This window comes from Saccopteryx leptura, chromosome 8 (assembly GCF_036850995.1).
Source record: "Saccopteryx leptura isolate mSacLep1 chromosome 8, mSacLep1_pri_phased_curated, whole genome shotgun sequence".
Taxonomy (NCBI): Eukaryota; Metazoa; Chordata; class Mammalia; order Chiroptera; family Emballonuridae; genus Saccopteryx; species Saccopteryx leptura.
The window spans coordinates 56,239,110-56,251,290 of NC_089510.1; the positions used below are offsets into that span (position 1 = coordinate 56,239,110).

A 12,181-nucleotide genomic window follows, 5' to 3' on the forward strand; every position below is an offset into this window, starting at 1 on the left:
GAGCTTCCTCTTCTGTTCCCATTTCTCTTCCTCCTTTTCTCAAACCAAAAGTAAAATTGTGGCTAGAAAATTAAATATACAGCCCTTAAATCATAGTTCTGAGAGAAAGGTAAAATAGTCTTCAATACAGTGGGAGGAAAGTTTAAAAATATCACCTACAGCCTGACCAGGCGGTGGTGCAGTGGATAGAGCATCGGACTGGGATGTGGAGGACCTAGGTTCGAAACCCCAAGGTCACCAGCTTGAGCGTAGGCTCATCTGGTTTGAGCAAAGCTCACCAGCTTGAGCTCAAGGTCGCTGGCTTGCGCAAGGGGTCACTTGGTCTGCTGTAGTCCCCCAGTCAGGGCAAATATGAGGAAGCAAACAATGAACAACTAAAGTGCTGCAATGAAGAATTGATGCTTCTCATCTCTCTCTTTCCTGTCTGTCTGTCCCTATCTGTCCCTCTCTGTCTCTTCTGTCACACACACACACACAAATATATATATATATATATATATATATATATATATATATATATATATATATCACACAAATATATATATATCACCTACACTACATCAAAGCAAAATGAAAAGAAGCTGAATAGAAATATGCAAAGGTGCAACAGCAAAACACAACCCAAAATTTAGAAAAAAACAGAAAAGGAAAAAAAAGAAACATATTGTGAAAAAAAGAAAAAACTCAACCTAAGAGAAATATAAATCAAGAAACAAAGAGAAATTCTTCACAACTGATTCACAATGTAGAACAACATAAACTCTTAAATTCAATAAAATAAGAACTCAATCAGATTATAAAACAACAGAAAGAAGAAAAGGGAGATTGAAGAAAAGGGAGATTGAAGCTCTAGGAAACAAACAGTACCCACACAATAGCAGTGCAGAACTTTAAAACAAACAACCTGCACAAACAACCTGCACAGTGGACAGAGCATCATCCTGGGATGCTCAGGACCCAGGTTCAAAACCCCAGCGTTGCCGGCTTGAACGTGGGCTCATCTGGCTTGAGTGCAGAATCACCAGTTTGAGCGCAGGGTCGCTGGCTTGAGTGTGGGATCACAGATATGATCCCATAGTCACTGGCTTGAGTCCAAAGGTTACACAGCCCTGAGCAAGGGGTCACTGGCTCGGCTGGAGCTCACTGCCCAGCCCCATAAAGGCACATACAAGAAGCAATCAATGAACAACTGATTAAAGTAACACAGCCCTGGCCGGTTGGCTCAGTGGTAGAGCGTCGACCAGGCATGCAGGGGTCCCGTGTTCGATTCCCGGCCAGGGCACACAGAAGCGCCCATCTGCTTCTCCACCTCCCCCTCTCCTTCCTCTCTGTCTCTCTCTTCCTCTCCCGCAGCGAGGCTCCATTGGAGCAAAGATGGCCCGGGCGCTGGGGATGGCTCCTTGGCCTCTGCCTCAGGCGCTAGAGTGGCTCTGGCCACGACAGAGCGACGCCCCGGAGGGGCAGAGCATCGCCCCCTGGTGGGCAGAGCGTCTCCCCTGGTGGGCGTGCTGGGTGGATCCCAGTCGGGCGCATGCGGGTCTGTCTGACTGTCTCTCCCCGTTTCCAGCTTCGGAAAAATACAAAAAAATAAAAATAAAAGTAACACAGCTGAGTTGATGCTTCTCATCTCTCCCTTCTTTTCTCTCTTGAAAAAACATAATAATAATAAAATGACAGCAGACAAAATAAACATAAATGAAAACTGAATTACTGGTTTAAAATGATCACAAGTAACTGTCAAAGAAAAAGAAATTACAACAGAGAAAAACTGATAGCAAAGACAATGATGATTGATTTTTTTCCCCTTAAGTTAGGAGTGGGAAGACAAACAGATTCCCACATATGCCCTGACCGGGATCCACCCAGCAAGCCCCCTACAGGGTAATGCTCTGCCCATCTAAGGTCGCTGCTCAGTTGCTAGGCAACTGAGCTATTTTTAGCATCTGATGCAAGGCCATGGAGCCATCCTCAGCACCCTAGGCCAACTTGCTCCAACCAAGCCATGGTTGCAGAAGAGGAAGAGAGAGATAGAGAGAGAGACAGAGAGACAGAGAGATGGAGAGACAGAGAGACAGAGAGAAGGTAGAGGGGGAGGGATGGAGAAGCAGATGGTCATTTCTCCTGTGTACCTTGACTAGGAATCAAACTGGGACATCCACACGCCGGGCTGACGCTGTACCACTGAGCCAACTGGCCAGGGCCAAAGATGATTAAATATATATCAATATTTGCTGTCTTGAAAGAAGAGAATCTAACAAATAGAACAGGCAATATATTCAGAGATACAAGAAAATTTCCCTGATATGGAAAAAATAAAATCCACAGATCTTTTAATGGTCAATACCAAGCAATTCTCTAGAAAAGGTATTAAGCATCAAGGTTAAGGATAGGACTCTCTGTGCAGAGAAATCACACTGGACTCAGATTTCTCCATAGTAACATTCAATGCTAAAAGACATGAAGGAAACTCTCTAAGATTTTCTTTTTTTCTTTTTTTTTTTTTTTAACAGAGACAGAGAGTGAGTCAGAGAGAGGGATAGACAGGGACAGACAGACAGGAACGGAGAGAGATGAGAAGCATCAATCATTAGTTTTTCATTGCGCGTTGCAACTCCTTAGTTGTTCATTGATTGCTTTCTCATATGTGCCTTGACCGCGGGCCTTCAGCAGACCGAGTAGCCCCTTGTTGGAGCCAGCAACCTCGGGTTCAAGCTGGTGGGCTTTTGCTCAAACCAGATGAGCCCACACTTAAGCTGGTGACCTCGGGGTCTCAAACCTGGGTCCTCTGCATCCCAGTCCGACGCTCTATCCACTGCGCCACCGCCTGGTCAGGCTCTAAGATTTTCAAGGAAATAAATTATGACCTCAAAATATATTCATCCAAAATATATTCAGTTTAAAGGCATTCTCAGACCCTGGCCAGTTGGCTCAGTGGTAGAGTGTTAACCCAGTGTGTAGAAGTCCCAGGTTGGATTCCCAGTCAGGGCACACAGGAGAGGTGACCGTCTGCTTCTCCCCTCCTTCCCCTTCTCTCTCTCTCCTCCCTCCCACAGCCATGGCTCAACTGATTTGAGTACGTTAGCCCCAGCACTGAGGATGGCTCCCTCAAGCCTCCACCTCAGGCACTAAAAATAGCTCATTTGGGAGCATGGCCCCAGATGGGCACAGCATTGTCCCCAGATGGGGATTGCTGGGTTGATCTCAATCAGGGTGTATGTCTTCATGTCTCCCTTATTGTCACTTAAAAAAAATAATAAAGGCATTCTCAAACATGAAAAAATTCATGGAATATAGCATTTCTGAGCCCTTCCTGAAAAACCTTGCAACAAAGCCTTGTCAGATAAAAATTGAACCAAAATACAGAACTCAGGAAAAGGACTATTCAGTCCTTTTACCAAAGGACTAAATAGTGGTGAGCAATCACTCCATTTAAATATAGAATGAATGCTATATCATTAAGGGAAGTAAGTCTAATATGCCATTGTTATTAAAGTATTTGTTCATCTGTATATCTATAAAGGAAAGAGCTCTTGTATGATGTTCAACTAATAATAATTATGAGTAGCATTTGGTGATTTTTCTATTTTTACTTTTCTACAGTTTAAATTTTTTTTTTTTATTTACTTATTTTTTACAGAGACAGAGAGTGAGTCAGAGAGAGGGATAGACAGGGACAGACAGACAGGAACGGAGAGAGATGAGAAGCATCAATCATTAGTTTTTCATTGCACATTGCGACACCTTAGTTGTTCATTGATTGCTTTCTCATATGTGCCTTGACCGCGGGCCTTCAGCAGACCGAGAAACTCCTTGCTGGAGCCAGCGACCTTGGGTTCAAGCTGGTGAACTTTGCTCAAACCAGATGAGCCCTCGCTCAAGCTGGCAACCTCAGGGTCTCGAACCTGGGTCCTCTGCATCCCAGTTCGACACTCTATCCACTGCGCCACCGCCTGGTCAGGCAGTTTAAATTTTTTTTTTCTTTTTTTTTTCAGTTTTTTTTTAATGACCAAGTATTTTTTTGTTTTGTTTTAGTGTTTAGCCCAAGCTAAAATTATTTTTTTAGATTTTTTTATTTGAATTCACGGGGGTACAGGTTCAAGTGTGAATGAGCATGTATTTTGTGTGTGTGTGACAGAGAGAGGGACAGGAAGGGAGAGAGATGAGAAGCATCAGTTATTCATTGTGGCACCTTAGTTGTTCATTGATGCTTTCTCATATGTGTTTTAACGGGGGGAGGGGGGGTAAAGTGACCCCTTGCTCAAGCCAGCAACCCTGCGCTCAAGCCAGATGGGCCCATGCTCAAACCGGCAACATCAGGTTTCAGATCTGGGTCCTCTGGGTCCCAGTCCAACAATATATCCACTGCACCACCACCTGGTCGGGAGAGCATGTATTTTTTAACAATAATTTTAACAGTGAATTTTTGTTAAAATTAAAAACAAAATGCTAATATGTTGCCTGATCAGGCGGTGGCGCAGTGGATGGAGCGTCGGACTGGGATGCAGAAGACCCAAGTTCGAGACCCTGAGGTCGCCAGTTTGAGCGTGGGCTCATCTGGTTTGAGCAAAAGCTCACCAGTACCCAAGGTCGCTGGCTTGAGCAAGGGGTTACTCGGTCTGCTGAAGGCCCGCAGTCAAGGCACATATGAGAAAGCAATCAATGAACAACTAAGGTGTCGCAACGAAAAACTGATGATTGATGCTTCTCATCTCTCTTTGTTCCTGTGTGTCTGTCCCTATCTATCCCTCTCTCTGACTCTGTAAAAAAAAAAAAAAAAATGTTAACTTAAGTGATGAAAATACATAAAATACCTATTTTCTTATTTAGACTTTTCTATCATTTCTAAAAATTAAGACATTAAAAAACAGATTGTTGGGTTAACAAATGTTTTTAGGTTTGCTCACTTGTATTGGGGCAACGAACATGTATGTACAGTCTATGGAAGGCTGCAGGTGCTTGCCCTCAGGACAGCAGATTGCAATTTGTGGATTGCCTTCCTCTGGTTGGGAAGGGACAGTGTCTGCTATTGTTTGTTGGAGAAGGGTTTTTTGCCCCCAGCCGGTTTTGCTGGGAGAGTGGAGAGGGAGAGGGAGAGAGAGAGAGAGAGAGAGAGAGAAAGAGAGAGAGAGAGAGGGAGAGAAAGAGTCCGAGGGTGAGTCCAGGTTGTAGAATTGTAGACAGAGCTGGGAGCCCCGATTTCTGCCTGGCCTGTTTGGCTGGGGACTGCTGAGGCTGGTGGGGGCCTGTGAGTCCGGGTGAGTGCGGCATGCTGAGGGGCTTGGGAGCCCAGCCTGTTTGCTCATCCGTCCTTATGAGGCTCTAATAAATGGAATGGCCCACCACTTTCCGGCTCCACAGTTCCTTTACCATCTGCCCAAATCCAATGGGAACATGCATGTGCATGGCCATGGTGGTGGCTACCGGCCTTACACAAATCAAAATATTAAATAATATTTACCTTTAGGAAATTAAATTTTATATAATTTTTTAAAACTTTATGTATACAGTATCCCCCCTTATCTGCAGTTTTGCTCTCTGCAGTTTCAATGTCCCACAGTCAACGGCAGTAGAAATTACCAAATGAAAAACTCCAGAAATAAACAATTCATAAGTTTTAAATTATGGATCCATCTGAATAGTGTGATGAAATCTCATCCTGACCCACTCTGTCTTGTCCAGGCCTTGAACCATTCCTTTGTCCAGGACATCTATTTTGTATTCAATACCCACCCATTAGTCACTTAATAGCCGTCTTGGTTATCAGATCCACTGTAGCAGTATTCACGTAACTCTTATTTTACTTAAATAATGGACCAAAGCACAAGAGTAATGATGTGGGCAATTCAGATATGCCAAAGAGAAACTGTAAAGATATTTTGAGAAAGAGAAAGGTACCACATTCACATAACTTTCATTACAGTATATTGTTATAACTTTTCTATTTTATTAGTTATTGTTGTTAATATTATTGTACCTAATTTATAAACTACACTTTATCCTAAGTGTATTTATAGGAAAAAACATAGTATATATAGGGTCCAGGCATCCACAGGGGATCTCAAAACATATCCCCACAGATACGGGAAGACTACTGTATTGTCCAGGTTTATTACAATGAAAATTTTATTATTATTACAAAGGTATTTCTTCTCTCCAAAAAATGATATTTTTTAAAAAGGACAGATAGAAAAAGAGGACTTTTCAGATGATATAACATTACCAACAAAAGAGAGACCAAGAAACAGATAAAGAATGGGTAGGAAAAGCACAAGATTTGCTCTGCACATGTAGAATTTGGCAGGCATGGAAGGGTTAAGTAGGACAAGTAGTGATGATTCAGCTGGAAAGACGACTGAGGTCAGACTGAAAGGGAACTGAATGGCAGGCTGAGGAACTGGTATCTCGGTGAGAAAAACAACCAAGAATTATGGGGGAAAGGAGCTCTGGACTTCCTGGATTTTCTGTATACAGTACTGTACTTGGATTTCCTAGATAGTGCTTCCAAATAGTGTCTTATTTAATCTTTACTCTTTCCTACCATCTGCAAAAGCCTACATGAATAAAAGTTACCACATAATTAAGAAGACTAGACACACAAAAAATGTGTCTTTAATAGCACCCCACAGCTTATGTCCCTTGATTAAAGATGGGAAGGAGACAAATGGGTAAAGCTGAATGTTTGAAGGGAACGAGTAATTTCTTTTTATTGTTTTTTTTGTTGTTGTTGTTGTTGTTTTTTGTATTTTTCTGAAGCTGGAAACAGGGAGGCGGTCAGACAGACTCCCGCATGCGCCCGACCGGGATCCACCCGGCACACCCACCAGGGGGCAATGCTCTGCCCATCCGGGGTGTTGCTCTGTCGCGGCCAGAGCCATTCTAGCGCCTGAGACAGAGGCCAAGGAGCCATCCCCAGCGCTCGGGCCATCTTTTGCTCCAATGGAGCTTTGGCTGCGGGAGGAGAAGAGAGAGACAGAGAGGAAGGAGAGGGGGAGGGGTGGAGAAGCAGATGGGCGCTTCTCCTGTGTGCCCTGGCCGGGAATCGAACCCGGGACTTCCGCACACCAGGCCGATGCTCTACCACTGAGCCAACCGGCCAGGGCCGGGAACGAGTAATTTCTAATTATCACCATTATTACCTTTTAGTTTATCTTTAAGAGTTTCTGATAAACGTATTGTGAGCTGAGGCATTTCATCAGGAAAGTATTCAGCATTTGCCAGTTCCTCCTTGAGCACAGCACGGAAGCAGTCTTTAACCACAGAGGGTCTGAACCTGAATAAAAAATGTTTGAAACATCTGATTGGAAACTCCAAAACCCCAACTTACCTTCATAGCTCCACTTCCTCTAGTTCTTTGTCATTTGAACCATTTAAACCTTCTTTTTCATAGTTATTATAAAAGTAATAAAAGAAAATTAAGAAAACCAGTCTTCAGACCACATAATCCCATATTCCACAGACCGCATATTGCATCTGGATGTCTAGTAGGCAACTCAAGTTTAATACATCCAACACTGAGCTTCTGATTGTCTCCTTTCCTCAAAACCAGGTCCTCCTGCAGTCACCTCCATCTCAGTCAGTGGTTAATGCCATTCTTCCAGTTGCTCAAGCCAAAAACTTTGGTGTCTTGTTGCCTCTCTCACAGCCTATATTCCACTTGTGACCAAATTTTATCAGTTCTACCTTCACAATAACCTAAAATTCTATCATTCTCACTACCTGACTGCCACCACCTTGCTCCAAGGTACTGTTACTCCTTGCCTGGACTATAATGGCCTCTTAACAGTCTCTCTGTGTCTGCCTTTGTCCCCAAATCCTGTTCGCAACACAGCAACTGGACTGACTGGTCCTATATTATCAGATCATGATACTCCTCTATGCAAAATATCTCACATAGTTCCTACATCACTCAGAATAAAAACAACAGAATAAAAGCAGTATCCCATGATTTGCAAGGTTCCAAAGGAGCTACTCTACCAAACTCTCCGACCTCACTTCCTACTATGTTCCCCCTAGTTCCCTCCACTCAGGCCCCACTGGCCTTTGCTGTGTTCACACCTGAATGCTTCTCCACTTGTTGTTAGCCTCTGCCTAAACTTTATTCAATTCTTCCTGTAACGAAGAGCTAGCTCCCTCACTTCTTTCAAGTCTTTATTCAAAATTCACTTTTCCTGGCCACCCGCTCTAAAACTTCAAATTGCCTTTTTATCATATCACTTTATCTCTCTCTTCCTGGTACTTATTACTATTTGATACACTGCATGGCTCATTTATTTATTTATCTTGTTTCTTGTGCTTTTACCTACCTAGAGCATAAGCTCCATGAGAGTAGGGGTTTTTAACTGTTTTGTTCACTGTTATATCCCCATTTCTTAGAACAGCACATAGTAGACAATTTTTTTTTTTTTTTTAAGAAATGGTTTACTGCCTGAGCAGGCAGTGGCACAGTGGATAGAGCATCAGACTGGGATGCGGAGGACCCAGGTTCAAAACTCCGAGGTTGCTGGCTTGAGCACAGGCTCATCTGGCTTGAGCATGAGCTCACCAACTTGAGCGTGGGGTCACTGGCTTGAGCTGGGGTCATAGACATGACCCCATGGTCACTGGCTTGAGCCCAAAGGTCGCAGGCTTGAAGCCCAAAGTCACTGGCTTGAGCAAGGGGTCACTCACTCTGCTATAGCCCCAGGTCAAGGCACATATGAGAAAGCAATCAATGAACAACTAAGGAACTGCAACGAAGAACTGATGCTTCTCGCCCTGGCCGGTTGGCTCAGCAGTAGAGCGTCGGCCTGGCGTGCGGGGGACCCGGGTTCGATTCCCGGCCAGGGCACACAGGAGAAGCGCCCATTTGCTTCTCCACCCCCGCCCCCCCCCTCCTTCCTCTCTGTCTCTCTCTTCCCCTCCCGCAGCCAAGGCTCCATTGGAGCAAAGATGGCCCGGGTGCTGGGGATGGCTACTTGGCCTCTGCCCCAGGCGCTAGAGTAGCTCTGGTCACGACAGAGCGACGCCCCGGAGAGGCAGAGCATCGCCCCCTGGTGGGCAGAGCGTCGCCCCTGGTGGGCGTGCAGGGTGGATCCCGGTCGGGCGCATGCGGGAGTCTGTCTGACTGTCTCTCCCCATTTCCAGCTTCAGAAAAGTACAAAAAAAACTGATGCTTCTCATCTCTCTCCCTTCCTGTATGTCTGTCCCTATCCTTATCTGTCCCTCTCTCTCTCTCTCTCTGTAAAATAAATAAATAAATAAAATGGTTTGCTGAATAAATGAAGGCAGAGGAAAAATACCTTCACTAATTTCAGCACCCTGACAATGCCATTAGCATTTTAGTTGTATTTATCATATATTGAAATACTAAGTTTCTTTTCTGGGCTATATATCCTATAGATGATTTGTCTATCATGTGCCAAGTTACCAGAATGTTTTAAGCTCTAAGTTGATAATATGGTTTAATATCTGGTAGTGTGGCCCTGGCCGGTTTGCTCAGTGGATAGAGAGCCGCCTGGCACACGGACATCCCAGGTTCGATCCCCACTCAGGGCACACATGAGAAGTGACCATCTTTTTCTCTTCTTCTGCCACTCCCCATTCTCTCTGTCTTCTCCTCTGGCAGCCAATGGCTGGATGGATTCGAGCATCAGCCCCAACCAAGTACAGGATAGCTGGATTGGTACAAGCATTGGCCCCAGTCAGGGCACACGCGGGAGTCTGTCTATCTCTCCTCCTCTCACTTAAAATATATATATACTTGGTAGTACTAGTGACTCCTTATTACATTTTAGCAGTATTTTCTTTGGTCTCTTGCCTGCTTATTCTCACAGATGAACTTCAGAATCATTGACAAATTTGCAGGATTTGACCTGTTCAAAATGTGGTCTACCTATTAACATGCTATATCTGGTTCTTCCCTGCAGTCTTTTCCATCCTCAGTAAATGGTAAAAGTTTTTTTCAAAAAAATCACAAATTATTTCTCAAAATTACTCTTACATAATACATAATTTTTTGTAAATCATGTTCTGCACTGTTTCACAGCAGAACAGGCAAATGGCATTCTATGCATTTAGAATCTTTTATAAAAATAACATACCGCCTACCAGAAAACTGCCGCATAAAAATTTTTATTGCATTATAACCAAAGTTCCAGGCTTCCAATATTTGCCAAACATTTGATTCAGCAATCTGGTTTTAAGCAACAGAAGTGGAGCTTGAGAACTCTTTAACTTTAAAATTGATTTTTTATCTTGTGAAAATTAAGTTAGTGATGTGTCCTACAGGCCTAGCAGACTGTCCTCTGCACTAGACTGTGTGCCTTAATTCAGTGGTGGGATTCAGCCAGTTCTCACCGGTTCGGCAGAACCAATGATACCTAATCTTTTGTTATTGGGCGAACTGGTTGTTAAAATGGCATTTGTCATCAGGGTTCTAAGGTGGGCACCTGGGCTGCCACTCAATGTGGTAATCACAAAATTACATCCTTTTTTTTTTTTTTTTTTTTTTTAAGTGAGAAGAGGGAGGCAGACTCCTGCATGCACCGGGATTGGGAGCCCACTAGGGGGCGATGCTCTGTCCATCTGGGGCAGTTCCTTCTAAGCTCAGCAACACAGCCATTTTTTTAGCGCCTGAGGCAGAGACCACAGAGCCATCTTCAGGGCCTAAGGCCAACTCAATATAATCAATTGAGCCATGGCTGCAGGAGAGGAAGGGAGAAAGAGAGAAAGCAAGAAAAGGGGGAGGGGTAGAGAAGCAGATGGGCGCTTCTCCTGTGTGCCCTGACCAGGAATCAAACCCAGGACATCCACACACCAGGCCAACACTCTACCACTGTGCCAACCAGCCAGGGCTCCTTACTTTTTTAATGTTCATCTGCGCAACAGCGTATTCTAAGTGCCCATAGTAATGTTCATTCCATCTACAGGTGAAAAAATTTGCAAGTGAGGACACCAATCAAGAAACAATATGGAAATATCTTAAATAACAGTTTTATTGGTTTTTGTCAGGTATTATATAATATTTTTCATTAATATTTTAAAACATAACAATCTAGTTTTGTGTACCTCTTTTATTGCTCTTATTTAAGTATTAAATGCATGAAATAATAAACAACCTTTCGGTATATCTTTTTTTATAATACTTAAAACAGTCATTAGAGTAGTGAACCAGTTGTTAACTTACTTGAATCCCACCAGTGCCTTAATTCTGGGAAGGTATCAGGGTGGCAGGTCAAGGGCCTGCCTCCACATACATACAGGACCCTGCCCAGCAGAGGAGTAAGCTATTCTTGCACATGTATGCACATAGTAATCTTCAAAATACGGCTGAACGGCAATCGACACAAGCCCCTTATTTTCTGCTCCTCTTTTCCATCCATCTCCGTTTCCCTGTGCTTATGTCCTGGGTCTACAAGACTGGAACCAACCATTCCCACTGAGCTAGCCTAAGGACCGCAAGTCTAGTGCTCTGCTGCCCCCTGCAGCTGAAGCCCAACCAGAACAGTCCCTCTCTGCCCACTTGCCCCGCTCTCTCCAGCGCTGTCCCGCCCTCCCCATCCTGGCCCCGCCGTCCCCGCCCCCGCCCGCGGTTTCCAGGCCAGATTCTTCCCCACTCTCAGGCTTCCAGCAAGCTCTGCCCATGGTCCAGCAGTCTCGCAGGACGCCCCGCCACAACCCGTCCACTACCCGCCTTTGCTGGAAAATGGGCCGCAGAATATAGGTGTTCTCGGACTCCCCGGCGTTCTTCTCAGTCTCAGGCAAACCCTCTGCTGTAGAGGACGAGTCTATAGAAGACGCACCCACAAACGAAGCCATAGCCAGGGCGTCTTTGGTCTGTAGCGCATCTCGCGATGAAAGCGTGGCAGTTTCGGCCGCGGAGCTGAAGCCGTTGCCAGGGCAACAGAGCCGCCATTGGCCCTGACGTGACGTAGTTCTGAGCTCTCCGCCCAGCGGCTCGCCCTTCTGTGCGGCTCTTCTCCGCGCCTGCGCGCGCCGCTGTCTATGCGGGAGCTGGCTGAGCAGGAGCGGCGAGATTTTGCTCAAGTTGAAGTACTTCTGCCCCGTTTACAAAATACTTTAGTACGCATTAGCCCTTATTAGCCTTGCTACTTTATTAAGAATTGACACAAGCCCTGGCCAGCTGGCTCAGCGGTAGAGCATCGCCCACATGTGGAAGTCCCGGTTTGATTCTGGTCAGGGC

At 44.8% G+C, this 12,181-nt stretch overlaps 1 protein-coding gene and 1 non-coding gene across 3 annotated transcripts in view; both read right to left on the bottom strand.

Moving 5' to 3' along the window:
• The window catches only part of LOC136379577 (choline-phosphate cytidylyltransferase A), a 96,573-nt gene extending 84,690 nt beyond the window's left edge, over positions 1 to 11,883 (bottom strand). For both annotated transcript variants that reach the window (XM_066346937.1, XM_066346944.1), the window contains exons 1-2: positions 11,672 to 11,883; positions 7,137 to 7,270 (exon numbers count right to left, since the gene is read on the bottom strand). In XM_066346937.1, the coding sequence (XP_066203034.1) occupies positions 7,137 to 7,270; positions 11,672 to 11,796 (259 nt within the window). In that variant the 5' untranslated portion in view covers positions 11,797 to 11,883. The remainder of the gene's footprint in view (positions 1 to 7,136; positions 7,271 to 11,671) is intronic.
• TRNAT-GGU (transfer RNA threonine (anticodon GGU)) lies at positions 7,025 to 7,100 on the bottom strand. The gene has a single exon. It is a non-coding gene; the product is annotated as a tRNA-Thr (tRNA).
• Positions 11,884 to 12,181: the final 298 nt, after the last annotated feature.